Source organism: Eremothecium gossypii, chromosome VI (genome assembly GCF_000091025.4).
Source record: "Eremothecium gossypii ATCC 10895 chromosome VI, complete sequence".
In the NCBI taxonomy this organism is placed as follows: Eukaryota; Fungi; Ascomycota; class Saccharomycetes; order Saccharomycetales; family Saccharomycetaceae; genus Eremothecium; species Eremothecium gossypii.
This window is the reverse complement of record NC_005787.5, coordinates 459,469-484,447: the sequence shown is the minus strand read 5'-3', so window position 1 is coordinate 484,447 and position 24,979 is coordinate 459,469. Positions and strand designations below refer to the sequence as shown.

Genomic DNA, 24,979 nt, shown 5'->3' with positions numbered 1-24,979 from the left:
TTCTGCTAGGGTGCGAAGCTACAATCTGAGGGGTGAGAACAATCCGTTTGCTGTACAAGAAAAGCTGGCTGACTTCAAGATTACATGCTGGGCTTTGGAGGAAATAAGCTGGTTCACCGGTCCAGAGGCATGAGATTGAACATGAACATCACTAGCAATAGCTTGCTGGTGGCACGTAGAGGGCTCGATGCTGGCCTGCGGCTCAAGAGGAAGACGAACGAGTTCATCTGGAATTCCAAAAGCTACTACTCGACAGCGAAGGAACACAGTAAGCAGCATCGGGCCGGAGCCATGCGGTTTGCTGCGGCCTCTGGGGGGCGGAACTTCATGAAAACCAAGTGGGTGGTGATGACGGGTGTGACGCTGGTGCTGGGCTCGTTGATTCTGAGTCAAAAGCGGCATTCTGAGCGCGACGAGGACAAGCAGGCGGATGCCAAGCAGAAACCCAAGATCCGCATCTTCAACAACAACTGGTTTTTTTTCTGTTATTCCACGCTTCCCTTAAATGCGATGTCTCGCATGTGGGGCCAGGTAAACTCTGTGGCACTGCCAGTGTGGTTGCGTCCGTGGGGCTATAAGCTCTACTCGGTCATCTTCGGCGTTAAGTTGGATGAGATGGACGATCCGGACCTCACGCACTATCAAAATCTCTCCCAGTTCTTCTACAGGATGATCAAGCCCGAGTGCCGGCCGATCGATGAACGCGAAAATGTAGTAGTCTGCCCTAGCGATGGCACAGTTTTGCAATTAGGCATTATCGACTCGGAGAGCGGTGATATCGAGCAAATCAAGGGATTGACATATTCGGTGAAAGAATTCCTTGGTACACATTCTCATCCGATGATCACGCGCAGCTCTTCGAGCGATAGCCTATGTCAAAACGAACATGATGATACCAAACATAGAGAGTTTGCGCGCATAAACAACATTCCGTATTCTCTACAAGATATTATTGGCGATACCCCCGGGACTCAAGGTGAGGATGCTCATATCCAACTTATTCAATACGAAAGCGAAGGCGACAAAGTTCTCAACAACTCGAATATCCCTCCTTCCAAGGTTGTGAAACTATTGAGCGAGTTATCCACGCATTATGTGGGTAAATTGGCCGCTAATGACCCTAGCCATACGCAGTTGTACTTTGCTGTGATATATTTGTCCCCTGGTGATTACCATCACTATCATTCTCCTGTGAACTGGGTTTGCAAATTGCGCCGGCATTTTCCAGGAGAGTTGTTCTCGGTGGCACCATACTTCCAGAGAAACTTCCCAAACTTGTTTATTCTCAATGAACGCGTTGCATTATTGGGACACTGGAAACATGGGTTCTTCAGTATGACCCCCGTTGGTGCCACTAATGTCGGATCCATTAAATTGAATTTTGACAAAGAGTTGGTTACGAACTCTAGATCTAACCGGCATCTAAAGCCGCACACATGCTATGAGGCAACATACGAGACCGCCTCGAAAATTCTTGGTGGTGTGCCGCTAGTAAAAGGTGAAGAAATGGGTGGCTTCATGTTGGGCAGCACTGTTGTCTTATGTTTTGAAGCCCCTAGTAATTTCAAATTCGACATCCACGTTGGCGATGCCGTGAAAATGGGCCAGTCACTGGGCCAAATAAACTGACCATGACTTCTATGCCCGTAATAGGTATGTTCCTAGGACATCCGAATGATTATATATATAAAATATAAAATAACCGAGATGCAAAAAAGGTACTTAAGGATCTACATGATGCTAAATCGCAGGTGTCTGAAACTGGCATATGTTATGGTTTCAGCTTTCCTGTTTACAAGCCGTTCCTCCTTCTCCATAGTTCCAACCTGTAGTCAGTGTCCTCAGAGGTGCACAACATATCGAGGTTGTAGTTATTGTCTTCAGAGGCACCAGTTTGGTTGGCTACCGTATCTTCAAATTCGATCCTTGTCATATCGTGTAAACCTAACTTGGAAAGTAGTCTTTGTGCTAGAAATTCTTCTTGACGAGGATTAACGATCGGATCGATATTATCTCGTATTGATAGGTTCTTCGAAAGCTCTTTTTTAACATTATTCATGTACTCCAAAGGATCAGTCGTTGGATCCACATTTTCATCGATTTCATCACGCTCCTTGACATAGATGATACACTCCTTGCTGAAATAGTTCTCAGCTTTACATTCGTCGTCAAACGAGAGTACTAAGGGGTAATATGCAGGATCGTCAATTTTTATGGACTGAATTGTATCCAATGGTGGTAATAGACAAGGCGAAACGCATGAATGAACAACTACTCCTGAGTTGCGATCTTTTTTAGAACTCTTCACTATAATCTCCAATGACACGTCCTCGCATAGTTCTTCTGTGTCGGAATTTTTCAATATCAAGACTCTGGTGTCTACTGACATGCACCACAAATACTTGGTTTCCTGGAGGTAGTAAGGAGGCATAAATGTCGGTAGGACACTGATAATCAAATATGACAAGCTGTCCAAGTCAGTTGTTTTTATAGCGTAACGACCCAGACCCAAGAATAAGAAGCCGAGTGATAGACTAGTAGCCATATACTTCCCATAATGGTTCTCATTATCTCTTAAATGATGAGTGGAATTTGCTCCATCTGATTCAGATCCCTCGTCAAGAGTGGCATTATTTGTTGGGTTAGTAATCTCTTCAACTTGTAACAAGGGATCTATAACCCTTCCACTTTGTTCTGCACTGATTCCACTATCTATCTCATCGCCAGTCGAAGAGTTCTGTTTATGAATCTCGTAAATGTACGAGCCTTTTCCATGGACAATGTTGTGCAAGTACCTAATACGCTTGAACGTTTCTACGTCTCCCGACCCACACATAATTAAACTCAAAGAAATAATCAATACGTTGATTAACATAGAGATTCCCTTATACATCAACTGTTCGTCGACTGTGTTTCCTAGTGCATATTGGTAAAATGGTAAAAATTGGTCCAAAATTGCGAATAGGCCATCGCGCAATTCGATATCGTTGGTGGAAGCAAATTTAATTCCGACGGATAGGACCCTCCCGGCTATAATATAGTATGTTGGTAGCATGTCGCTATCAATCTCACGCGGCGCGCGTCCGGCATCATCAAGAACCGCTATAACCCAATTAATATTCCCCTGAATGTTATCCCACATTACCATGTTGGAAGCCCACTCTCTGTACATAAATAATTCTGGTTTAATATACCATGTCTCGCCCCTCTTGGTATCGTCTCCAGTAGCCGAGAGCTTTTCAGCCACTACTGCGCAATTAGATTTCAAAAACATTAACAACAATGACACAGTAGCTCCTAGTTGCGAGTTATCAGGCATCCATGATTCTTCTACATCATGTACCGTGGTGACAAGCTTTAGTAAACCTTCCACTATGTCAGGATCAATGTAACCGCTGGCATTTTTAACGTTAAAGGTCTCAGGTATAGACGCTACGGGATCATCAACTTCATAATCCATCATTTGCTCATCGCCCTCCATATCATCCCTAGAAGAAATACCCTTGTTACCAGTACCCATATTTACCAAACCTAGTGCAATGCCAGCAGCCAATCTATATCCTTCATCAGGCACTTGTTCGTCATTAATAGTCACGAAAGATGTTATTTGAGAATACAACAAGTCGCTCATTCTCCTGTGTTGAGAGCTTTGATAAAGTAATCCAACACCAATCAATCCTGAAGTTTGAACGCGATGATGTATGTTTAGGTTGCTGGATCCTGGGGGCAACAAAGCCACTATATGGACGCTCAAAACTTTTGTTAGCGTCAAGTCCATAGTACTTTTCATACTAGCACATATCCCCAACAACAAACCAATGCTAATATGGGTGTGTTTTGGACTGAGGAAGTTATATAACTGCCATTCCTCTAACACTTTTAGATGGCCATTCAAGCCAAGCCCTAATAAGAACCCACCGTACTGTGCATCAAGCCATGGCGGTCTATTGTAATTTATCCAGGAGCTGGTTACATTGGTAACAGACTTCGAAATGGAGAGGCCACGCGCCACACCGCGGTGGAATTCTGCCCATTTTAAGAAATCTTCTGGAAATTTGTCCTTGGACAAAGAAAGTTTGCTTCCATCCATTGGAAACTTAAAGTTTAAGTTTAACTCATCTCTCTGCGTCTTTTTAGAGTTGATAGCTTCCTCTGCGCAGTAAAAAAATGCAGCTTTACCTAGCCCGCTGGTGAAAGCTCTGTACGCGGATATCATAGCCGCATGTTTCTTTAACTTTAATATTTTGGTGTATTCGCCACTGAGGGTGGGGAAATAAGCCTTATGAGGTGTGGAATATGTGAACATTGACAAAACTTCATCGAATAGTCCTGGGTCAAAAAACACGTTTTCTTTTCTATCAAATATATCCAAGGACCGCGAGCTTAAAGATGTTTCAGTACCCCTTCGTAATTCTAGGATGGAGCCAGTTAGCTCGGCTATGTCTTTTATCTTAAACCTGCCTTTGAGATTGGACTGTAGACCATGAGATTCCCTTCTATCTTTCGGAGGTTGGCCTCTCATCAGAGCAATACAATTACTTAAATCAGAGCGGGTTATCAACGAGACATTCATGTGAGGATCTACCTTATTGATAGTTGGTTCGAGTTCATGCAAGAATCTTCTTAGCGGAGCATAGACGCCAATTGGATATGTTTCGAATTCACCTTGGCCAATGTTTAAATCGTTAAGCTGTTCGAGAATATTGGTACTAACTCTTGGTTGTGCTTGTAAAGATTCAAATAACTTCAAGAGTTTATGCGTTCTTGGTGTGACAAGCGAGTCAATTGCGGTTGTTTCTTGTTCCGCTAATCGCGAGAACGTAATAAAAGGTACCACATCCATCATAGAACTTTTAGTGACACTGTAAAGAGACTTAAAAATTGATGGAGGTTCGTCAAGTGGGTGCGTGAATTCGAAATCTAACGGTTTAATTGGTTCCCTTTCACAGTTGTAATAGTCAAGCCACATCACCGGCCATCCCATCAGTGTAACCAGTCGGCTAAGCAATTTATCTAAACGCCGTACGTTCTGTATCTGCAGAACATTTAGTTGTAGCTCTTCCCGTAGTAAATGGAGACACATTACAATTTTGGGTAACCACTCCCATATGCCACTATCACGAACAAAGATAGGATCTGAATGGATTTGTCGAAAGGTTTCATCATAAAGTGGTGAGTCCTCAGTTACCAAAAATGAAGCCAAAGCATATTCAAAGGCAAGTATATCATGGTTCTTACACGCACGCGTCTTTACAAGCATCCTAGTGAACTGCCAGATAGATAGCACATAGGGAAATACTGACGGCGGTACCAAGTAACGTATAGCTTCAAAGTACTTCCTGACGGTCTGGCTTCTTGGGTAAGTCATCGGTGGGATATTGTAGCTACCCTTCTCTAAGAATAAGTTGGTTGGCGAAATTGCATAAATATTCTTGTAATTATGCCCCTTCCCAAGTGGGAATGTCGGAGACATGGCATCCAGAACTGGATTAAAGAGCGTTATTCCGTCACGCAACAACAAGGCAAATACACCAGGTAGATATGACGAATCGTATGCGCAGATATCTAATAACAGCATTTGTTTGATATCTACCGTTTTTATGAGAGACATTGGAGAATATCCAAAGGCCTTGAATTTCATGCTCCCAACCAGTGGAGAATTCAAATTGAAGATCCATAATCGACCCCAGTCCCGATCTCTATCATAGATCACAATTGTGACACGATCGTCCATCTTCGCGGATACAACTTTAACTTTCTCCGAAAACGCACACGGAACGGGAGAAGAGGTTATCTTAGTTAGCAACCCATCTTTCGAAGTCACAGATTGAGGCACGGCGTCCTGAGACAGGCTGCTGATGCCCAGCTGACCTGGCAGGTTATAACTAGCATCCGATATAACCATCCTGTCTAGCGTAGCGGAGGAACTCCGCAAGTGAGTGACCTTAGCGTTGACACCCGTGCCATGAGTACTGGCGCGAGGAGTATTTGTAGAATTAGCCTGCTCCGCGCTCCCAGTTGCCGACGCGGTTCGTCTGTTCATGGTGAGTCGCCGCATCAAAGTGCTCGTTAGCCCACCATAGCCACTGTTATTGTTGTTTGTAGCAGAGCTACTGCTGGTGGTTGGTGAGCATGTATGTGTTTCCGCCGTTCGTTTTCTTGGTGCGGACGATGACATGGGCATTGTATCATTGGGGATTAGGCTGCCGTAGCTCTTTTTCCTTTTGTTGAATATGATGGGCGGGTCGGGCATGGCAGCCATCGCCTTCGTGTTCAGGATCTCGGCGCTGTAAAAGCTGATGACCTGCTTGGTTTCATTATAGAGCACCGCTATGCCATAGACCTCCTGCTCCGGGAAATGAAGCATGGTGTAGTGATCGATGTCGCTTTGCGGTGAGGCCAAAGATACAGACCCAAACGGCATCAAAGGATCCGAGAGCGTGATGAATTTGTGCGACGTCGTTTCTGCGCCGATGTGGTCTGCGTCCTGCTGCACTTCGAACAACACGCCATTGATATAGAAGTGTGCCCCTCGTACGGGGAACGGCAACTTGATAGAATGCGAATCCCCGTCGTCGAGGAAGTATATTTGAACGTAATCTCGTAGCACTATGACCAACGATTGCTGATTGGATTCCCAGCGGGTAAACCCCGCGAGTAAAACACGCTCTTCGAACTTGAACCGCCTAAAACATGTGTTCTCTCGGTACCATTCCACTTCTCTACCATTGGTGAGCCACACCTGGCCAAGCTCGGCTGAATGATAAAGCACATGTGAATCCTCCTGACTGATTGGTTTCATAAATTCTCGAATTCCTCTGGCGGGATGGTCCACTTGTGTATCGCCTTCTCTTTTCAACAGGGCTTCATCGTGCTAGGGCAAAACACAAAACACCACTCATCGCATTGCCGTCTATAGAAACATGGATCTCCGGTCCGAATTTCTTGTCGGCAACCGGCCAAAGGTTCCTACTCGAAAGCCGCGTCTGTCGCAAGCGGCAAAAAGGGGGCGAGCTGGGAATTGAACCCAGGGCCTCTCACATGTTTAGTAGTTAAGCCGCAGTGAACCGCGGCTTCGCTTACCCAAAGCGAGAATCATACCACTAGACCACACGCCCTACTTGTTTTCTAAGCAAGATGAAGATACATATATGTTCAACGCTGACACATCACGTGCCCCGGCCCACACACGCGGCAAGGGATAACAACCCTGCAGCTCTGCTACGTGCAGTTTTTTGCCACGTGACGTGCAAGAAGATGGTGTCAGACAGCAGCGTCGCGATGGGATGCGACAGTGTGCGCATCCGAGACCAATGAACATGCCGCGCCGTCCTGCAGCCAACATTTTGTACATTTAATAACTGATTTGTGGCCAATCTACATCCCCGCGGCTTGTTGTCGGGGGTCGAGCCTCAGGTGCTTTCTCGGCCTACAGAGGGAGCGGCTTGGGAAATTGAGTGTATGATGAAGGCGCGCAGGTCTGGCAATCTAGCCATACAGTTGTGGGCTGTGGCTGACTATTATGGACGCATACTGTGCAAATATATCGCAGCAAAATTATGCTAGTGGACAGGGGCCGCCCAATCATACGGCGCCCTTGAAATCTAAGATCGGCGCAAACGCAGGCCACGCTGCCCCGCCAGCCGATCGTTCCTCTGTATATGACGTTCTGCGGTCCCTCACTCAGGGGCTGCCAACTTAGCAGGCCACTAGCCAACACGCCGCAGTTCCGGTGGGGTCGCCCTTCCGCGGCCGTGAACAAAGACGTCCCGAAAATGCCGCAGTCATCGCCTCACCATCAGCAACAGGCTCGGATGCAGCACCTCCGTGCAGGATCATAGCAAGCGGGCCAGGAGCCGACATTCGGCTTCATGTGATAGTGGGGCATGACCACTCTTAGCGTTATGTATTTTTGATTACGTTCATGCGTTTGCGGCGATCAACGCTTGTATCCCAATGCAGCCCAGTGCGTGACCTCTCAATGCAGTACACTGCCATGAGGCATGCATGCCTCGTTTAGCTTCAGAGTGGCTGCTAATGGCGCAGTGCTCATCTGCGCGCAGGAAGATTGCGCTATATATTACGTAATCGGTCGCCAAGCCTTAGCCGCTCAGCGGGGCTACACCCGCTGCACTAAGAGCGATGGTTTTTGTGGTACAGAACAGCCAAAGTAGCCAGTATATGGGCTTTACCCCACTTCAATGCTCCACTGGAAGTCATGCGGTATCTTTGATGTCATGGGGCTTAACCGTACATGCCTGTCTCCACAAAGGCGCATCCACGGACAGTCAGCATGGCCGGCGGCCCATCTGCTGTTTCGTACACGCAATGCGTACAAGGATGCACGCTCGCCAGCTGAGGAGTGGACAGTCGGCAGGGGCTCAGGGCCGCAGATGTCATCGGCGATGCGGCCTATGCTAGGCGCGGAATACACGTACACTTCGCGCGAGTGTGCGATCGACCAATTGAGCTGATAGGTACATAGCGCTAAATATATACTACATACTGGCTTAGTCCCACGAAGGGACCTTCATGGTGCCTTTTTCAGCGAGATGGGTATGGAATCTGAGAGCTTGCTGCAAAATATGAGGCTCGTGCATCGAGCGCGAGCGCTGCGCATAATGCTCAGCTCTGTCTAGGTAGTCAGTCAAAATTGGCTTGTAGTCTGGATGTGCGCACTGGCGGATAATCTCGCGCGCGCGCTCCCGCGGACAGAGACCACGCAGGTCGGCCAGACCCTGATCCGTGACTAGGACGTCTAGGTCATGCTCAGTCTGGTCGACATGGGATGCCATGGGCACGATGGTCGAGATGCCGGTAGGATCGGTCTTGCTAGGTCTGGCAGAAGGCGCATGCATGATGGACAGCTTTGCGTTCCGGAGGAAGTCCGCGGAGCCGCCGAGCCCGTTGAGCATCCGAGAGCCAGACACGTTGGTCGAGTTCGCGTGCGCGTAGATGTCGACCTCCACAGGCGTATTCATTGCGATGACACCGAGCCGGCGGATCATCTCTGGGCTGTTGGACACGACCTGGGAGCGCAAGCACAGCTTGGAGGAGTATTCGTCCCAGTTGGCAAAGAACTTCTCGAAGCCGGCCTCGGTCAGGCGGATACTGGTGGCGGTCGCGAATTCTAGGGAGCCGTTCTCGAACAGATCCAGGAACGAGTCCTGCAACACCTCGGTCCAAACTGTCAGGTTCCGGAATGAGGCGCCTGCAAGCCCCTCGATCACCGCGTTCGCAATGTTGCCGATGCCGCTCTGCAGCGGCAGCAGGTTGGCTGGCAGCCGCCCGTGCCTGACCTCGTTCTCGAAGAACTCCACCAGATGCCCCGCAATCGCGCGCGACCCCTCGTCCGAGGGCGTGTTGGGCCCCACCTTGTCGCGCTCGGTGCTCTCCACTAGCGCGACCACGCGCGCAGGGTCCACCGGCACCGCGTCCAGCCCGCTGCGCTCGTCCACCCGCGTGTATGGGTACGGCACGCGGTGCGGTGGCAGCACCGGCATGTCGATGTCATGCAGCCCCTCGAACGACGGCGTCGCGGTGTTGACCTCCACGATCAGCTTGTCCGCCGCAGACATGAACTCCGGCGAGCCGCCCACCGACGGGCCCAGCACAATCGAGCCGTCCTCCTTGATCGCCGTCGCTTCCACGATCGCGTAGTCCAGGATCTTGCCGTCCGTCCGCTCCCGGGTGTAGTACCCGTACGTCAGGTCCTGCGGAAACATCGACAGGTGCTTGTCGAAGAACTTGATGCGCCCATCGTTGATCGCGCGCGCGATCGGCTTGCCGACCTGGTGCGGCGCGCGCCGCAAAATCATGTCCAGGTCCGCCCACCTGTTCTCCTCCGGCCCAGCCGACGCGCCCACGAAAAGATTGAATGCCAGCTGGCCCTGTAGCCCGTTCTTCTCCACATGGTCTGCAAGCGCCGTGGGGATCACTTTGGGCGCGCCCACGCCCGTGAACCCGGACCACCCGATATACTGCCCATGCTTAAACAGAGGCAACAGCTCCTCTGCTCTCCGTACTTTGGATAGGTATGGGGCGTACCGGACCCTCTGTTTCAAAAGCTGCGAAACTGTCATTCCGTATGTCCGTTGCCGCTTACACAACGCCCACGCAAAAACCCGATCGTACCATTTGCCACCGCGGCCCCTTTTATACTGTTGAACTCGTATAACCACAATGCCGCCGGTTGTTGGAGCTATTGCCACCGTCAGCTCCCGGGACGGCAAAATGGATACGCTCGCGGTATCACGCGCTATACTGTACCATCTGATGGCAGTCATGCGTTTAGACAGTCGCATGACGGGGTTGTTGGAATCCGGGGGCGCCGGCACAACGGGAATGCAAGAGCTTCCCCAAGCGCACCAAAACGATCGGCGACCAGCCACGCGCCGAAGCGCGAGCGATGCGTCGCGGAGTTCGGCAGTAGTTATATGTATGTATGTATGCACGCTACGCGTCCGGGCGGACCGGCGCATGAGTATCGCGGAAGACCTCGTCCCACAGCATGCGCTTGAGATCACGAGTGGTGAGCTTGTCTTTGTGGTGATCGAAGTCGAAAAAGGACGCGGGAATGGGTGTTCCGTCGGGCTCGTCGCGGGGGTCGTGGTACGTGGCCAGGTACGGGTGCCGCAGGGCGTCGGCGGCGGTGATCCTGCGGCGCGGGTCGAAGACCAGCATGCGCTGCAGCAGGTCCAGGCCCAGCGGGTTCGCGTGCGGGATGACGGCGCGCAGGCTGGCGCGGCGGTAGCGCGGCAGCGTGGCTATATATTCGCGGGCGCGGCGGGACTTGACGGCAGCCAGGTCGTCGCCCTGCGGGGTGCCGAGCAGCTCGAAGATCAGCATGAGCTGGTGCTTGTAGTCCTTGCCGGCGAACAGCGGGCGCTTCATGAAGAGCTCGGCGAGGATGCAGCCGGACGACCATATGTCGATGGCCTTGGTGTACTGGGCGGCAGTGAGCATGACCTCCGGCGCGCGGTACCAGCGCGTGGCGACGTACTCGGTCATGCCGGCCTGCGGGTGCTCGAGGTCGGCGGCACCGCCGTGCTCGATGCGCGCGAGCCCGAAGTCGCAGATCTTGAGGTCGCAGTTCGCGTTGAGCAGCAGGTTGGACGGCTTGAGGTCGCGGTGGATGATGCCGCTGCCGTGCAGCGCCTTGAGCCCGCGCAGCGTCTGGTAGATGAAGTACTGGATGTGGTCGTCCGAGAGCGGCTGCGTCGCGATCACGCGGTGCAGGTCCGTCTGCATCAGCTCCTGGATGATGTACACCTCGTTAAACGTGTCGAACGACGCGGGCTTCTGGATGTCGTATATGCTAATGATGTTCTCGTGCTGGAAGTGCTTGAGAATCTTGATCTCGCGCAGCGTGCGCAGCGAGAACAGCGTGCGTTCGAACGGCTCGATCTTCTTGATCGCGACCACCTCCCCGCTGGGCTTGTGCACGGCCGAGCACACGATCCCGTACGCGCCCTCGCCGAGCAGCGCCTTCAGCTGGAACTCCGAGCTGATGTTGAACACGATCTTCTTGCCCATCGCTTGCGCGTGCGCTCAGCGACGCAGACAGCGCACCTGCGGCCCGCCCCGCCATTATATAGTCATCGCCCCGGAGCATGCCTCTTGTGCTGCTCAGACTTAATCCTGGTGAAGCAAGCACCTCTCCTGCCCTACGTTTCAAGATGGAACGCCGCCCCTGCACCATGCACATCCGCTTTCCCGCAAGGATACACATGTTTCAGATGTGCTGCGCGCCTTGTGCCAGGTTCCTCTTGCGGCATCCCCTACGGCCTTGTGTAGATTTTCACATCTGCGCGCGCCTGTGTCACCTTAGAGCACTGCGGAGGAGGCGCCAGAACACGGAGCAGGAAGCCTCACGCGGAACAGCTGCATCCAGAACGGCACGGTAGTATTCTTGGCCGCCAGCGCCCGCCTGCGTAGTAATTAGACGGGCGCCGCGAACCGCAGCAAAGCGCGGAGCCCCTCACCACCTCGCATGGTTGCATGCGCACGGAGAGCAGCGCAATCTCCGAGGCCTCGAGAGGACAGGCAGCTACGGGTGTGATTTAAGCGACGCAGCGGCGGCGATGCAGGCGGCAGAACCAGGCAGGGGCGGTGGCCGGGCACAGGAAGGCTGTGTAATGCTCGTCGTTTAAAGTGATACTTGATAATTGCACGGCAGCCATGGGAGAGGATAAGCGCAGGGGATCGCCGCCACATACTGGTGGCAAAATGGGAAGCAAAGCCGCAGCGCTCTGCTAGAAGACGAGATCGCATGGTAGGCATGCTGTTTGTGTGGCAGACCTTCCTGTTTGTGTGGGCGTGTGCAGCGGCAGTTGAGGTTGGCGAGAAGCCGCGGCCGGTGATCGACATTGTGCGCGACGTGGATAATCTGGGCAGCATCTGGCAGTTCAAGGGGACTAATACGCTAATCAGGCACCAGGGGCGTGAGATATTGGTGCGGCATGGCGGCGACCAGTGGAGCACGGTGAAGAAGTTCGATCAGGGGGTGAACACGGTTGAGGTAGATCCCTACTACCCCGAGCGGCGCGCGTTCGCGTGGCTGGAGAACAACGAGCTGTACAAGACCGACGACTGCGGCAAGACGTGGGCGCGGGTGATGCACGTGGAGGCGGAGCCCGGCGAGAACCTGCAGAGGTATTCGGTGTACAGCAACCCGGACAACTACAAGTATCTGATGGTGACGTCGCACTTCGAGCGGAAGGACAGCAGCCCGGTGTTGGCGGAGTCATACGAAAAGCAGTGGGTTTCGCAGGACGGCGGCAAGACAATTGCGCCGCTGGGACATCCAGACCCCGGCGTGTACAGGCTGTGCCACTTTCTGCGGCAGGCCAGGAACCACGATGTGGCAAAGGACTCGACGATCCTGTGCATCGAGCATGACGCCCAGAAACACACTGCCGTCCTCTACAGGACAGATGACTTCGGAAAAAGCAAGCAGGCTCTTGACAGCTTTGATGACGAGATTGTCAGCTCCGTCGGCCTTTTGGGGAAGTATATCCTCGTCACCACCACCGAAGATGCCTACAACAAACACGCTGTGCAGCATGTTTGGGTCTCGAGGGATGGAGACAAGTTCCAGAAGATTATATTTCCGACGCATATACGAGACAATTTCTTCCGTGCGGTGACGACTTCCACTGGCAACCAGATTATCTTTTCGATTCCAGCAGGCAAACATTCACACTCGCGTAAGAATGCGTTGTATGCCAACTATATTTCAGATAGTTCTGGCATTCAGTTCCATGCAGTCGCCGACTCTCTAGATGAACGTTATAAGGAGCTGGGTCCTGTGATGGCTCTTGACGCCAATGGGACACTGTCGATGGTCGCCCGGAAAAGCAGTACAGAAGACCAAGTCACACTCTTGTCCTACGACTATGGCTACAGCTGGCAACCGATGCACTTGGCGGAAGGAGAAGACCACAAAGCTTTGGGGTGCAGTAAGGGCGGAAAGGAATGTGAACTACCTGTGCAGCTATCGCAACTGGTGAGCAGTTCAGGCCTTGTAGGCCATGGCGAGAGCGCAACGAGTGGCATCCTAATGGGAATTGTTTTGAAAAAACGTGGAAGTCGGGGGCCACGAAAACATAAATATCTATCAGTCATTTCTAGAGACTACGGTCTCACATGGTCGGTCGCGTTCGAATATCCGGTACTCTCTTTTGCCGGGAACTATGGAAACATCCTTCTGGCTTGTCCCTATAATCCAGGTGATGACGGAGATCCCGAAGAAGAAATCTACTATTCTCTGGATCAGGGCCATACTTGGGAGGAGCACCATATTGAAGGCAAGTATGAATTTGTTCGTGTTCACTCTGCAATCAGCGACGGCTCTAGTACCGCGTTTTCATTTTTAGCTGTGGGTGACGATCAAAACACAATAGTGGTCGATTGTATCTTCACGGATATACATAATGGCAAAGAGTGCACGGATGGTGATATGGAGGAGTACAAGTTAAGAAATGGGAACTGTCTGAACGGCGCAAGATATACCATCAATAAAAGGAAATCTGAAGCCGCATGTCTTTTGAAAAACGACCCCAGCGTTATTAATCCACTTGTGAAGCCTTGTGACTGTACCAATGCGGATTATGAATGCTCACTTGGCTTTCTAGGCCTGCCTGACAAGGGTTGCACTGCTGATTTGGGTATGCTTCGGTCCGCGGGAGCATGTAAGGATAACCCTCGTGAGCTGATGCCGATGCACAAAATTAAAGGAAATGAGTGCACGAAGGATCTCAACATTGAACCGGTGAAGGTTGACTGTTCAGCAGTCCAAAATCGTCCAGACATTGAGGTAACTGCGCACGTCTTCAAAACACAATTCGAGACTTACCAATATTTTAACTCGGCCGAAGATGATTCATTGATGGTTTTAACTAAAGATAAGAGAGCCTTAATATCTCATGACAGCGGTAAAACTTTTAAGATGCTAGATACATTGGGGTCTGGGGCCGAACTGATAACTTTTAACCGTTACTTTGGTGATCTGGCGTATATTTTTGCATCCGATGATGTGCTATATATTACCGATGATAGAGGGTACCACTTTTATGCTGTGGACCTACCAGAAGTGAGGCACCTGTTCCTTCCTTTAGCGTTCCACGCTAAAGATAATCAAACATTTATCTATTTCGGCGGCAAAGACTGTGAAAAATTGGGACCAAAGTGCCATTCTACTGCATATATAACGACAGATGGTGGTAGGAATTTCCGTGAAATGCTTACAGGTGCAGTATCTTGCGAATTTGTGGGCTCTATCTACTCTCACCCTGCAAACAAGGATATGATCATGTGTGAAATTGAAAATAAAAAGGAGCGCAGGAACATTTTACTCCGCTCTACCGACGAATTCCGCACTTCGGATAAGGTTTTTGATTCGATTATCGGTTTTCACACAACTGGCGACTTTACGGCTATAGCTGTGTCTGAGGGACGTCAGCAGGTAAGCTCGTATCTAACTATCGATGGTGTGCATTTCAATGAGTCTCGATTCCCGCCCGATTTTGTTGCACCAGAGAAACAACAATCATACTCTGTACTATCTGCGCATGAAGGGGCTATATTTTTACACATGTCAAAGTCTCTGGTAAAACACAAAGAATACGGCACATTAGTCAAATCTGATTCTAATGGTATTGATTTCGTGGTTTTAAAAGATGGTGTTAACAGCAACGCTGAAGGATTAGTGGATTTTGAAACCCCGGAGGGACTAGATGGTGTCATCTTAATCAACGTAGTAGAAAATCTGGATCAGGTTCAAAAAGGCAAAGCGAAGGCGAAACACTTGAAAACCGCTATCTCGTTCAATGATGGAGTTGATTGGAAGTATCTCTCTCCTCCAGGAAAAGATTCTTCCGGTAAGAAATACCCGTGCCATGGGAAAAACAGAGCAAAATGCTCGCTAAACCTGCATGGCTATACTGAAAGGAAAGATCTTAGAGATACGTATTCCTCTGGGTCTGCTATTGGCTATATGCTAGGCGTGGGGAATGTTGGCGAGCATCTATTGCCGTACGAACAGTGCTCGACTTTTCTCACAACAGATGGGGGCGTTACCTGGACTGAGGTAAAGAGCACTCCTCATCAATGGGAATTCGGAGATCGGGGGAGCATTATTGTCTTGGTTCCGGATGGCGTAAAAACCAATTCGATTACGTACTCCGTTGATGCTGGACGATCTTGGCAGGACTTTAAATTCGCTGATGAAGAGGTTATAATTGATGATATCATTACTGTTCCATACGACACTTCCATGCGGTTCCTGCTAATTAGCAAAGAACATTTACGTGGAAAGTCGAAGACATATGCAATTTCGTTTGCACACATCTTCAAGCGCCAGTGTGAATTTCACCCAGGTGGCGGTAGGCATAACGGTGACTTCGAGTATACATCAATTAAACATCCTGATTATAAATGTTTATTCGGAAAGGAGGTGGAATTTCTCAAGCGTATCAAGTACGATTGTTTCATTGGCAACGCCAGCTACACAAAGGATTACCGTACAAGTAGGATTTGTCCATGCACCAGACAAGACTTTGAATGTGATTACAATTATATCAGGACCTCCGATGGCACTTGTAAGTTGCCCTCGGGAGTTAAGCCGGAGGCTCCTTCGGCCGTTTGCGAACGCAATCGCGACTTGGTAGAATATTTTCAACCAACAGGATATAGAAAGATACCATTGTCAAAGTGTGAGGGTGGTCTGAAATTGCAGCGTACAGACTCCCCACATCCATGCCCTGGAAAAGAAAAGGAGTTTTACGAGAAGTATCCATCTTCTACAAATGCATCGTCAGTGGTCTTCTGGTGGTTGCTTTTGACTATGGTGCTACTTGTGCCTTTATGGGTCATATACGATCGTGGAATTAGGCGAAATGGTGGTTTTTCGCGCTTTGGTGAAATCAGGCTTGATGATGATGACCTGATAGAAGAAAATGGCCTGGACCGAGCAATAAACAAAGTTGTGAAGGTGGGCGCGTACGGGGTTGCAGGTCTGTTCGGGTTTCTTCTCTTACTGAAGTCGAAGGCGGGGGCAAGAATAAGAAGATTCCGAGAAAGCGTTTCATCCCGTAGAGGCCCAAGTTATTCATCATTAATCAGCGACCAATTTCTAGATGATGCTAATGATCTATTGGTCGGCCATGATAATGATGCCAACAACCTAAACGCTTTTCTTGATGAGGACGGCCAGCACTTCGATGTCGATGACGAGATTGAGGGCGCAGATCAGGCTTCCTATCACGATGATGTAGATTTAGGTCGGACATCAGAATAGAATCATCTGTACAGTGTATCTGAGAGGAGGTAGCAATCTACTACTCTGTAATCGCAGCCTTCACTCCATTCTGGTTCCTTACATATCAGATTAAGTTCAACGTACTTAACGATATTTAGTCACTTAAACTGGATATCAAGTTTAGGAGCAACATCACTTCTCCTGGTCACTGACTGGAAGACACTACTAAATGACTGCATGCAAGAAGCTTGGCCCAGACTGGCACTATTTTGCGCTTTTACTGTGAGTTGAATATGCTACATTTTAATAATTAGTTGAATAAATTACTAACAATGGCATTAGGTCATCGCAAGATGAGAAACAAGATTCGGAACTTTTGATAGATGAAATGACTTGGAGGCAAGTCATAATTAACGCATTGAAACGCTCTCATGGCATCTTCGGTGAGGGGATCGAATTCGATTTCCTTTCGGTGCAAGGAAACAGAGCCTTCGTTAAAGTGGGATACGAAGACCGTGCCCAATTTTCGTCGGCCCTTTCTACATACATCTCAAGCGAGGAACTTATCGGCGTGCCATTAGTGGTCCATATATTGCAAGAATGTACAAAGTTAGAGAGGATGAAGGTTGGGGAGGACGATGAGCTATGGTTCAAAAGGAGTTTGGAGGAAGAAGTAGCGGATTCCAGTTGTAATTAGCTACAAAAGCGGAACGGGTCACACTAAAATTCCATGCGCTAACTTTTCCACTGAAAGAAGCCACATGAAGCTTTTATATCTTCTGGGGCTCCTCTGGGACGCTTACACGTCCAGAACTGTTTCCCAAAATTCGTCGACGTTTTCGAGGTTTTAAGAACCGATCGGTCTCCGTGCTTGCAGAGAGGTGCATTTGATGGGGCGAAAAATGGTTTTTCAACCGCCGAGGGTCGTTGTTCAGGAGCTTTGTTAAGTTCGAGTGGAGCGCATTCAATTGATTGCCCTTGCTCTTCCTCATGGCACTTGCCGCTTGCTGCTATGTTACTACTAGAGGCACCGAGCAGCAACTTATCTGGTTTTTTTTCTATCTGAGACTCACTTGATTTAGTTGCCTTCTTTTGGACTTTTCCCTGGTTCAACGGTTTGGTAGCACTTTTGCATTTGATTATACTTTTCTTTCGGAAAGCATCAAATATATTATGATTTAGGTCATAATTGAACCGCACCTCAAACCTTGGTATTTTTGTTGTTTCCTCCAGAGCGACGGTATCTTCTTCTTCTATCTGAAGGTCTGTAAATACTGGACAGTGGTCCGACCCCATCACCTTAGCCCATATGTCGGCTTTTTTAACTCCCTCCTTTAATGCCTTCGACACAAGTATGTAGTCCACACGGGAACCATAGTTTGCCGGTCTGGAATTCCTATAAGTATCCCAAACGGTATACATCTTTAGTCTCTTCCTTCCCTGAGCATATCTTGTGCTATCTATGAGAACGCCCTTTTCTGCCAGATCCGGAATTATAGAATCGATGAGCATTTCATTTAGCAACCTTCTTCCAATTCGTAATGGTTCATATATAAACTCCCTAGCTTCCTCTTGATAAATCCTTTCAAGAACAGCACCGTCGCAGTCTGGGTTTATCTTTATATTATTTCTTGTTATGCAACTCGCATGGTCTATGAGGTCCCTACATACATTTAGGTCGCCCATCAGTACCACCCTCTTCCCCAGATTCTCTATGTTCCTCACACGTTTGAATAGAGTTTTCAGGAAACGCAGCCTAAAAACTTCACCCTCCTCAGTGTTCATAGAATTAGCAGGGCAGTATACGGAAATGACCACCACCTTACAGGCCAATTCGACTAGAAGGCATCTCCCCTCACTGTCTAGTTCCTGTGCATTAGCATCACTCCCATAGGGCAAGCCATCATAACCACCAATACCAATGGTCGGGTCCTCGCAATATGCTACCAAGGCGCCATCCTTTTTAATTTTTAGTCTGCCTGTAATACCCTCCTCCGCCTTCAATACTTGTAATGATAATCGCAACGGATCGGCTGCTTCAGGGATTCTGATCCAACACCCAACACCAGAGTACCCCTTCTTCTTGCTTGGTATCGTAATGAAAGAATAGTAGCCATCTACCATGCCCCATCGAGGGATGGCTAGCTTATCAGTTTTGAGTTCTTGAAACGTAATAACATCGCTTTTGAAATACTCGAAAACCTGCGCTAGAGAATTACTCATCCGACTGAAGGGATAGTGTCCAAAGAGTGTGCGCAAACCATTCACATTGAATGTCACGAACCGCAGGCATCGTGTGTCTTTATTGTCTATATCATCTATACCCATCGCACTAGATGGTTCATGGATTGAATTCTTCCGGCTGTCTTCGTTGTGGAACCAGATTTTATTGATGACAACGGATAATGACATTCAAACTCGAACGACAAAAACTATAGTATATTATTATAGAAGAGCAGATAAGTGAGTGTTAGTTTTCTTTTACTGGCACCGGCTTAGACTTCTTAATGAATTCCAGAAGAAGCTTTCTCTCATTGTAAGCCATCGCCAGGACTAAAGTAACGGACAATAAGATATTCACCAACAATTGTCTGATATTTTGGACATATCCAATGATGGACCAGTCCACATATGCAACAACGATGCAAAGTAGTAGGATTTTTTTGAGACCAGCAAAGCTCGACGATAGGGACGTTTGCTTGGAATCTGCAAACAGCCGCTTGTAGAATCCACGGATGTAGTTGCTACAGTAGATGATGCGCAGCGTCATATTGATGATGTTGCTGAAGATAAGACCTTCCAGCGAAAGGTTGAAATGCGCCAAAAAGACCCAGCAGTTCAGCAAGAATACCCCGGAAAGCAACATCATGAGGTAGGAGTGGCGCAGTATCTCATCGCCGGATGCGACGCTCGCAAAGAAGGCTTCCAGTATGCCGTTCATCGAAAGAAAGGGCAGGTAGAAGCAGTACACCCTAATGGTTTCCAAAACGCTCGTGCTCGACCACTTGGAGCCAATGAGGAACTTCAGCAGGAAAGACGAGTTGGTGGGCCCAAAAATAACAATGACCAGCGCGAGGTACAGATAAAACTTGACGAGGTTCACCAGCACGCGCATGCATATGTGCAGGTTCTGCTGCGTTTTGTCCGAGAGCAGCCGCGTGAGAAACAGCAACAGCGACTCCTCAATGGGCGCAAACACCATCCGCGTGATGAGCGAGCCGTAGTTCGACAGAAGCGAATATATCCCCTGTTCCTCCACCGTGCAGAGCGAATTGATGATCAGTTTGTCGCCCTCTGTCAGCAGGTGCTTAAAGCACAGCTGGAAGTACACCTTCTTGAAGTGCTGCAGCACGTCCGAGTCGAAGTACGCCGTGTACACGCTGCCCGGCACGCGCACCTTCGTCAAAGACAGCGAAAACAGCTTCTCGTGTGCCAGATGCCGCACGTAGTCCACGTAGTACAGCGCCAGCAACGTCATCGCGCGCGCCACCTTCCCCAGCGCAAACGCAAGCACCGCGATGCCCTCCTGCTTGTAGCTGTCGTGCACCGTCTCGCCGCGCCCATTCACCCAGTTCTCGTACCAGTAGATCACCGCGAAGTTCACCAGGCAGGACGCTGCTACCGCCGCACCCTCGAACTGCGACCGCTTGCGGTAGTTCAGCATGAACTGGTTCACCACGTACAGCGGCTCGCTCGCGAGCTCCGCCAGGATCGACAGCAGCACAAGGTAGATCGACCACGAGAAGAACGGCAGCTGCGTGAAGTAGCTGTTGAGGTTCGAGTACTGCCACACCGCCAGCACCACCGCCAGCGGCGCCCCGATGCACATCGGTATGTTTGCAAAATTCACCGCCGTCTGCAGCTCCGCAGACATCTCGCCGCCGCGCCCGCCGTCCCCGCCCGTCTTGATGCGCAGCGTCGCCAGCCGTATCGCCTCCCGGCTGAAGAACAGCACCGTCGACGATAGAAAGTCCAGGAACGACGTGATCCCGAAGATCCGCGGCGACAGAAACCGCACCAGCACATTGTGCAGCACAAACGTCACCAGCTTACCGAACAGCTGCCCCATCATCAGGAACGTCGCCCCCTGCGTCGACTTGGCCAGTATTTCCTCACCTGTGGAGCACATCGCAGTCTCTCTAGCCTACCCTTTCGCACGTCCGGCGGTCCAGCCACGCAACCTTTCGTAACGTGTAGCGAAGCTTTTTAGAATCGCGCTCGCCGTACCGCCGCGCTTGCCGAAACAACAACACCAATGCAGACCGCAGGCGCAGCGCACGATGGATGCCAACTCAGATCAGCGTGACAAGCACAACCAGTACATTGCAGAGCTGCGCGAGCAGGACCGGTGGCTGCCCATCAACAACGTGGCGCGGCTGATGAAGAACACGCTGCCCGTCACGACCAAGGTGTCCAAGGACGCGAAGGAATGCATGCAGGAGTGCGTCAGCGAGTTCATCTCGTTCGTGACCAGCGAGGCCAGCGACCGTTGCGCGAGCGACAAGCGCAAGACGATCAACGGCGAGGACGTGCTGATCTCGCTGCACGCGCTCGGGTTCGAAAACTACGCGGAGGTGCTCAAGATCTACCTCGCCAAGTACCGGCAGCAGCAGGCGCTCAAGAACCAGATGATCTTCCAGCGGCGGGAGGACGGCGCGGACGGGCTGGACGGCGCGGCGGACGACGGCAGCGACGACGCGGGCGAGGAGGAGGGCGAGCACGGCGCGGGCGCGGCTGCGGGCGCGCCCGGCGCGGGTGCGCTGCCCGAACAGGACCAGTTCATCAACCAGGACGGGTCGCTATACATATGAACAGCGCGCGGCCTGCGGCCGCGGGGCAGGCGGGCGCTGCGGCCGGCGAGGCGCCGGCGGTGGGCCCGTCCGTTTGTCTAGTATTTAAAAAAATGCATGAGTTGCTTAGTTTTGCCACCTCGGGAGTCCCGCAACAGTCAGTAGTTAGGTAGCTCAAGATAAGCTGTAACTGATACTAGAGGCGCTATACGGTGCGAGACACGTACGGTGGACTAATGCTCACGCGGATCAGGAACGCAGGCGTGGGAGGAAACGCCGCGCGGCGGGTGAGGTTGCTGGCAGGATACACAGGCGCGCGGATGGCGCACGCGGCCGCGCTGAATAGCACAACGGGCGCGGGCGGCGCAGCGCGCGCGGCGGGGGCGGGGCGGCGGGCGCACAGCGATGTGCATGTGTGGGCCTTGCGGCAGCAGTCCGGGATACACCGCGGCGGGCAGTGCATACTGAAGCAGGACCGGGAGCCGGACCAGAGCGACGACAAAAAGGTGCCGCCGCGCGCGGAGGAGGGGCGCGACGAGGAAGCGGTGCGCGACGAGGAGGCGGAGCGGCAGCCACGGGAAGAGCAGGCGAATCGGTCGTCGGAGGCTAGTTCTTCGCGGGGCAGCGGCGGTTCGGCGTCTTCGGCGGGCGGCGGCGGCCGGTCGAACCCGCCGAGCGAGGGCGAGGTGCCGCGCAAGTACGAGGAGCTGATGGTGCTACCGATGAGCAACCGGCCGCTCTTCCCCGGGTACTACAAGTCGGTGACCGTGTACGACCCCGCGGTCATCGAAGCTATCTGCGGGCTGCTGCGGCGGAACATCCCGTACCTAGGCGCGTTCCTGCTGAAGGATAGAAGCATGGACAAGGACTCGATTGACAGCATCGAGGAGGTACACAGAGTGGGGGTGTTTGCGCAGATCACAAGCGTACACCACGGCGTTGACGTTGACGGCCGCAAGGCCATGAGCATGGTACTCTATCCCCACAGAAGGGTGCAACTGGACGAGCTGGTGTCCACGCCGAAGCTTGTGGCAGAAGCGAAAGAAAAGGCGACCGACGATGGGTTGGTGCAGGCCAAGAAGGAGAAGTTCAGAGACATGTCGGAGGGCGGGGAGGAGGAGGAGAACCCGACGGAGTTTCTGCTCGAGACTGGGGTGACGGTTGGGAACTTCTCCGACCACCTGGATCTGCCCGTCGACCACAGCTCTGTGATGCTAAACGCCCTCACTAGCGAGACCCTCAATACATTCAAGCACCTTTCGTCGATAAACGCGACAGTGAAGCAGCAGCTAATCGCTCTGTCTTCCATAACGACCAGCCTAAAACCCAACATCTTCGAGTCCCCTTCCCTACTGGCGGACTTCGCCGCAGCTATTTCCGTGGGCGATCCAAATGAGTTGCAGGATGTGCTGGAGACCAGAGACGTGGAGCAGAGGCTGGAGAAGGCGCTGGTGTTCATCAAGAAGGAGGTGTATGTTGCAGAACTTCAGCAGAAAATAGAGAAGGAGACCGACGCGAAGGTACAGAAGCGATACAAGGACCAGGTACTCACTGAACAGATGCGGGGCATTAAGAAGGAAATGGGCGTGGAGGACGCAAAGGACAAGGCCATCGCCACCTTCAGGGAGCGCGCGGAGAAGCTAAAGTTCCCGGAGCATGTCAAGAAGATATTCGATGAGGAGCTGGCGAGACTATCCGGGCTCGAATCGGCCATGTCCGAGTACAGCGTTACCAAGAACTACCTGGATTGGATCACGAGCCTACCGTGGGGCATTGCCTCGACAGATCAGTACTCTATTTTAAGTGCCAGAAAGGTCCTTGATAATGACCATTACGGTATGCAAGATGTTAAAGACCGCATCCTAGAGTTCATTGCTGTAGGGAAGCTAAAGGGCCAGATTGACGGTAAGATCATCTGTCTGGTTGGGCCTCCAGGTGTTGGCAAGACATCCATCGGTCAATCAATATCCCGCGCGCTAAACAGGACGTTTTTCAGGTTTTCAGTGGGTGGCATGAGTGACGTCTCGGAAATAAAGGGCCATAGGAGGACATACATAGGTGCACTGCCTGGTAGATTAATTCATGCATTGAAGAGGTGCCAGACAGAGAACCCATTGATTCTGATCGACGAGATCGACAAGCTAGGGCGCACCGGCCATCAAGGCGATCCAGCCTCTGCGCTTCTGGAACTGTTAGATCCGGAGCAAAACAAAACATTTTTGGATACTTATCTAGACTTCCCTGTGGATATGTCGAAGGTTTTATTTGTTTGTACTGCCAATACGCTTGATACGATCCCAAGGCCCTTGCTCGATCGTATGGAAGTGATTGAACTGTCCGGTTATGTCGCTGACGAGAAGGTGAAAATCGCGGAGCGGCATCTCATTCCTGCCGCTAAGAAGTCCACAGGACTCGGTTCTGCGAACATCAACCTCACAAGTGATAGCATAGTAGCCTTGTTGAAGAACTACTGTCGCGAAAGCGGTGTCCGCAGTCTAAAAAAACACATTGAGAAGATATACCGTAAAGCCGCATTAAAGATTGTGCAACAGCTCAGTATCGATGATACACCAAAATCTGCACCCGCTGAGACGAATATCGAACCCGAAAATGGAAAGCCGGATGCCTCTGCCAAACCTCTGACAAACAATCTCCCAGCTCCCGAACCGCTGAATATCCCGGACTCAGTTAAAATCGATATCACACCTGAAACATTGGTTGAATATCTGGGACCTCCTGTCTTCACCGCCGACCGGATCTACGAGAAAACACCAGCTGGTGTTGTGATGGGTCTTGCCTACACATATCTAGGTGGGTGTACAATGTACGTGGAGTCTGTGTTGGGACAGCCGCTCAGTAAGGACTCTAACCCTTCGTTGGAGCATACCGGGCAACTAGGGGATGTCATGAAGGAGTCGTCACGTCTCGCATACTCGTTCTCCAAGATGTTCATGAGCAGAAGGTTTCCCAACAATAGATTTTTCGAAAAGGCAGCGATCCATCTGCACTGTCCAGAGGGCGCCACTCCAAAAGATGGCCCATCCGCAGGCATCACTATGGCCTCTTCTTTGCTTTCCCTGGCAATGAATAAGCCATTGGACCCTACTATAGCTATGACTGGTGAACTAACGCTGACCGGTAAGGTCTTGCGCATTGGTGGCATTAAGGAAAAAACCGTAGCTGCCAAGCGTTCCGGCGCCAAGACCATTATCTTCCCCAAAGATAATATGGCCGACTGGGAGGATCTACCAGCTCATGTGAAGGAGGGCCTTATCCCCGTTGCTGCGGAATGGTATGATGATGTTTTCAATGTCCTCTTTGGCTCGGTGACCGAGGAAGAGGGCAATAACGTGTGGAAAGACCAGTTCGACCTAATAGAGCGTTCTAAGGCTACTGCAAGCTCCAGTAACTAGCCTACTTGTACTTTCGA

The 24,979-nt window shown here is 50.9% G+C and overlaps 10 protein-coding genes and 1 non-coding gene across 11 annotated transcripts; 5 read left to right on the top strand and 6 right to left on the bottom strand.

Moving 5' to 3' along the window:
• Positions 1-84: 84 nt before the first annotated feature.
• Positions 85-1,629, top strand: PSD1 (phosphatidylserine decarboxylase 1; the record flags this gene model as incomplete). Its single annotated transcript, NM_210923.1, has 1 exon — positions 85-1,629. The coding sequence occupies one exon, from the start codon at positions 85-87 to the stop codon at positions 1,627-1,629; it is 1,545 nt and encodes a 514-aa protein (NP_985569.1).
• A 163-nt stretch (positions 1,630-1,792) lies between these two features.
• APC1 (anaphase promoting complex subunit 1) lies at positions 1,793-6,802 on the bottom strand (the record flags this gene model as incomplete). The annotated part of the gene is made up of 1 exon (NM_210922.2): positions 1,793-6,802. One exon carries the CDS (start codon positions 6,800-6,802, stop codon positions 1,793-1,795), a length of 5,010 nt encoding a protein of 1,669 aa, NP_985568.1.
• Positions 6,803-7,006: 204 nt separating this feature from the next.
• On the bottom strand, positions 7,007-7,118 carry AGOS_t0137. Its single transcript has 2 exons — positions 7,083-7,118; positions 7,007-7,042 (listed from the first exon to the last, which is right to left on the bottom strand). It is a non-coding gene; the product is annotated as a tRNA-Pro (tRNA).
• Positions 7,119-8,510: 1,392 nt separating this feature from the next.
• Positions 8,511-10,082, bottom strand: ACH1 (acetyl-CoA hydrolase; the record flags this gene model as incomplete). The annotated part of the gene is made up of 1 exon (NM_210921.2): positions 8,511-10,082. One exon carries the CDS (start codon positions 10,080-10,082, stop codon positions 8,511-8,513), a length of 1,572 nt encoding a protein of 523 aa, NP_985567.2.
• A 373-nt stretch (positions 10,083-10,455) lies between these two features.
• On the bottom strand, positions 10,456-11,535 carry FUS3 (mitogen-activated serine/threonine-protein kinase FUS3; the record flags this gene model as incomplete). Its single annotated transcript, NM_210920.1, has 1 exon — positions 10,456-11,535. One exon carries the CDS (start codon positions 11,533-11,535, stop codon positions 10,456-10,458), a length of 1,080 nt encoding a protein of 359 aa, NP_985566.1.
• A 736-nt stretch (positions 11,536-12,271) lies between these two features.
• PEP1 (type I sorting receptor) lies at positions 12,272-16,798 on the top strand (the record flags this gene model as incomplete). Its single annotated transcript, NM_210919.2, has 1 exon — positions 12,272-16,798. The coding sequence occupies one exon, from the start codon at positions 12,272-12,274 to the stop codon at positions 16,796-16,798; it is 4,527 nt and encodes a 1,508-aa protein (NP_985565.2).
• A 190-nt stretch (positions 16,799-16,988) lies between these two features.
• Positions 16,989-17,456, top strand: POP8 (ribonuclease P; the record flags this gene model as incomplete). The annotated part of the gene is made up of 2 exons (NM_210918.1): positions 16,989-17,041; positions 17,102-17,456. 2 exons carry the CDS (start codon positions 16,989-16,991, stop codon positions 17,454-17,456), a joined length of 408 nt encoding a protein of 135 aa, NP_985564.1.
• Positions 17,457-17,494: 38 nt separating this feature from the next.
• APN2 (DNA-(apurinic or apyrimidinic site) lyase APN2) lies at positions 17,495-19,171 on the bottom strand (the record flags this gene model as incomplete). Its single annotated transcript, NM_210917.1, has 1 exon — positions 17,495-19,171. The coding sequence occupies one exon, from the start codon at positions 19,169-19,171 to the stop codon at positions 17,495-17,497; it is 1,677 nt and encodes a 558-aa protein (NP_985563.1).
• A 58-nt stretch (positions 19,172-19,229) lies between these two features.
• Positions 19,230-20,888, bottom strand: RFT1 (glycolipid translocation protein; the record flags this gene model as incomplete). The annotated part of the gene is made up of 1 exon (NM_210916.2): positions 19,230-20,888. The coding sequence occupies one exon, from the start codon at positions 20,886-20,888 to the stop codon at positions 19,230-19,232; it is 1,659 nt and encodes a 552-aa protein (NP_985562.1).
• A 151-nt stretch (positions 20,889-21,039) lies between these two features.
• On the top strand, positions 21,040-21,570 carry HAP3 (Hap3p; the record flags this gene model as incomplete). Its single annotated transcript, NM_210915.1, has 1 exon — positions 21,040-21,570. The coding sequence occupies one exon, from the start codon at positions 21,040-21,042 to the stop codon at positions 21,568-21,570; it is 531 nt and encodes a 176-aa protein (NP_985561.1).
• Positions 21,571-21,785: 215 nt separating this feature from the next.
• Positions 21,786-24,962, top strand: PIM1 (ATP-dependent Lon protease PIM1; the record flags this gene model as incomplete). The annotated part of the gene is made up of 1 exon (NM_210914.2): positions 21,786-24,962. One exon carries the CDS (start codon positions 21,786-21,788, stop codon positions 24,960-24,962), a length of 3,177 nt encoding a protein of 1,058 aa, NP_985560.2.
• Positions 24,963-24,979: the final 17 nt, after the last annotated feature.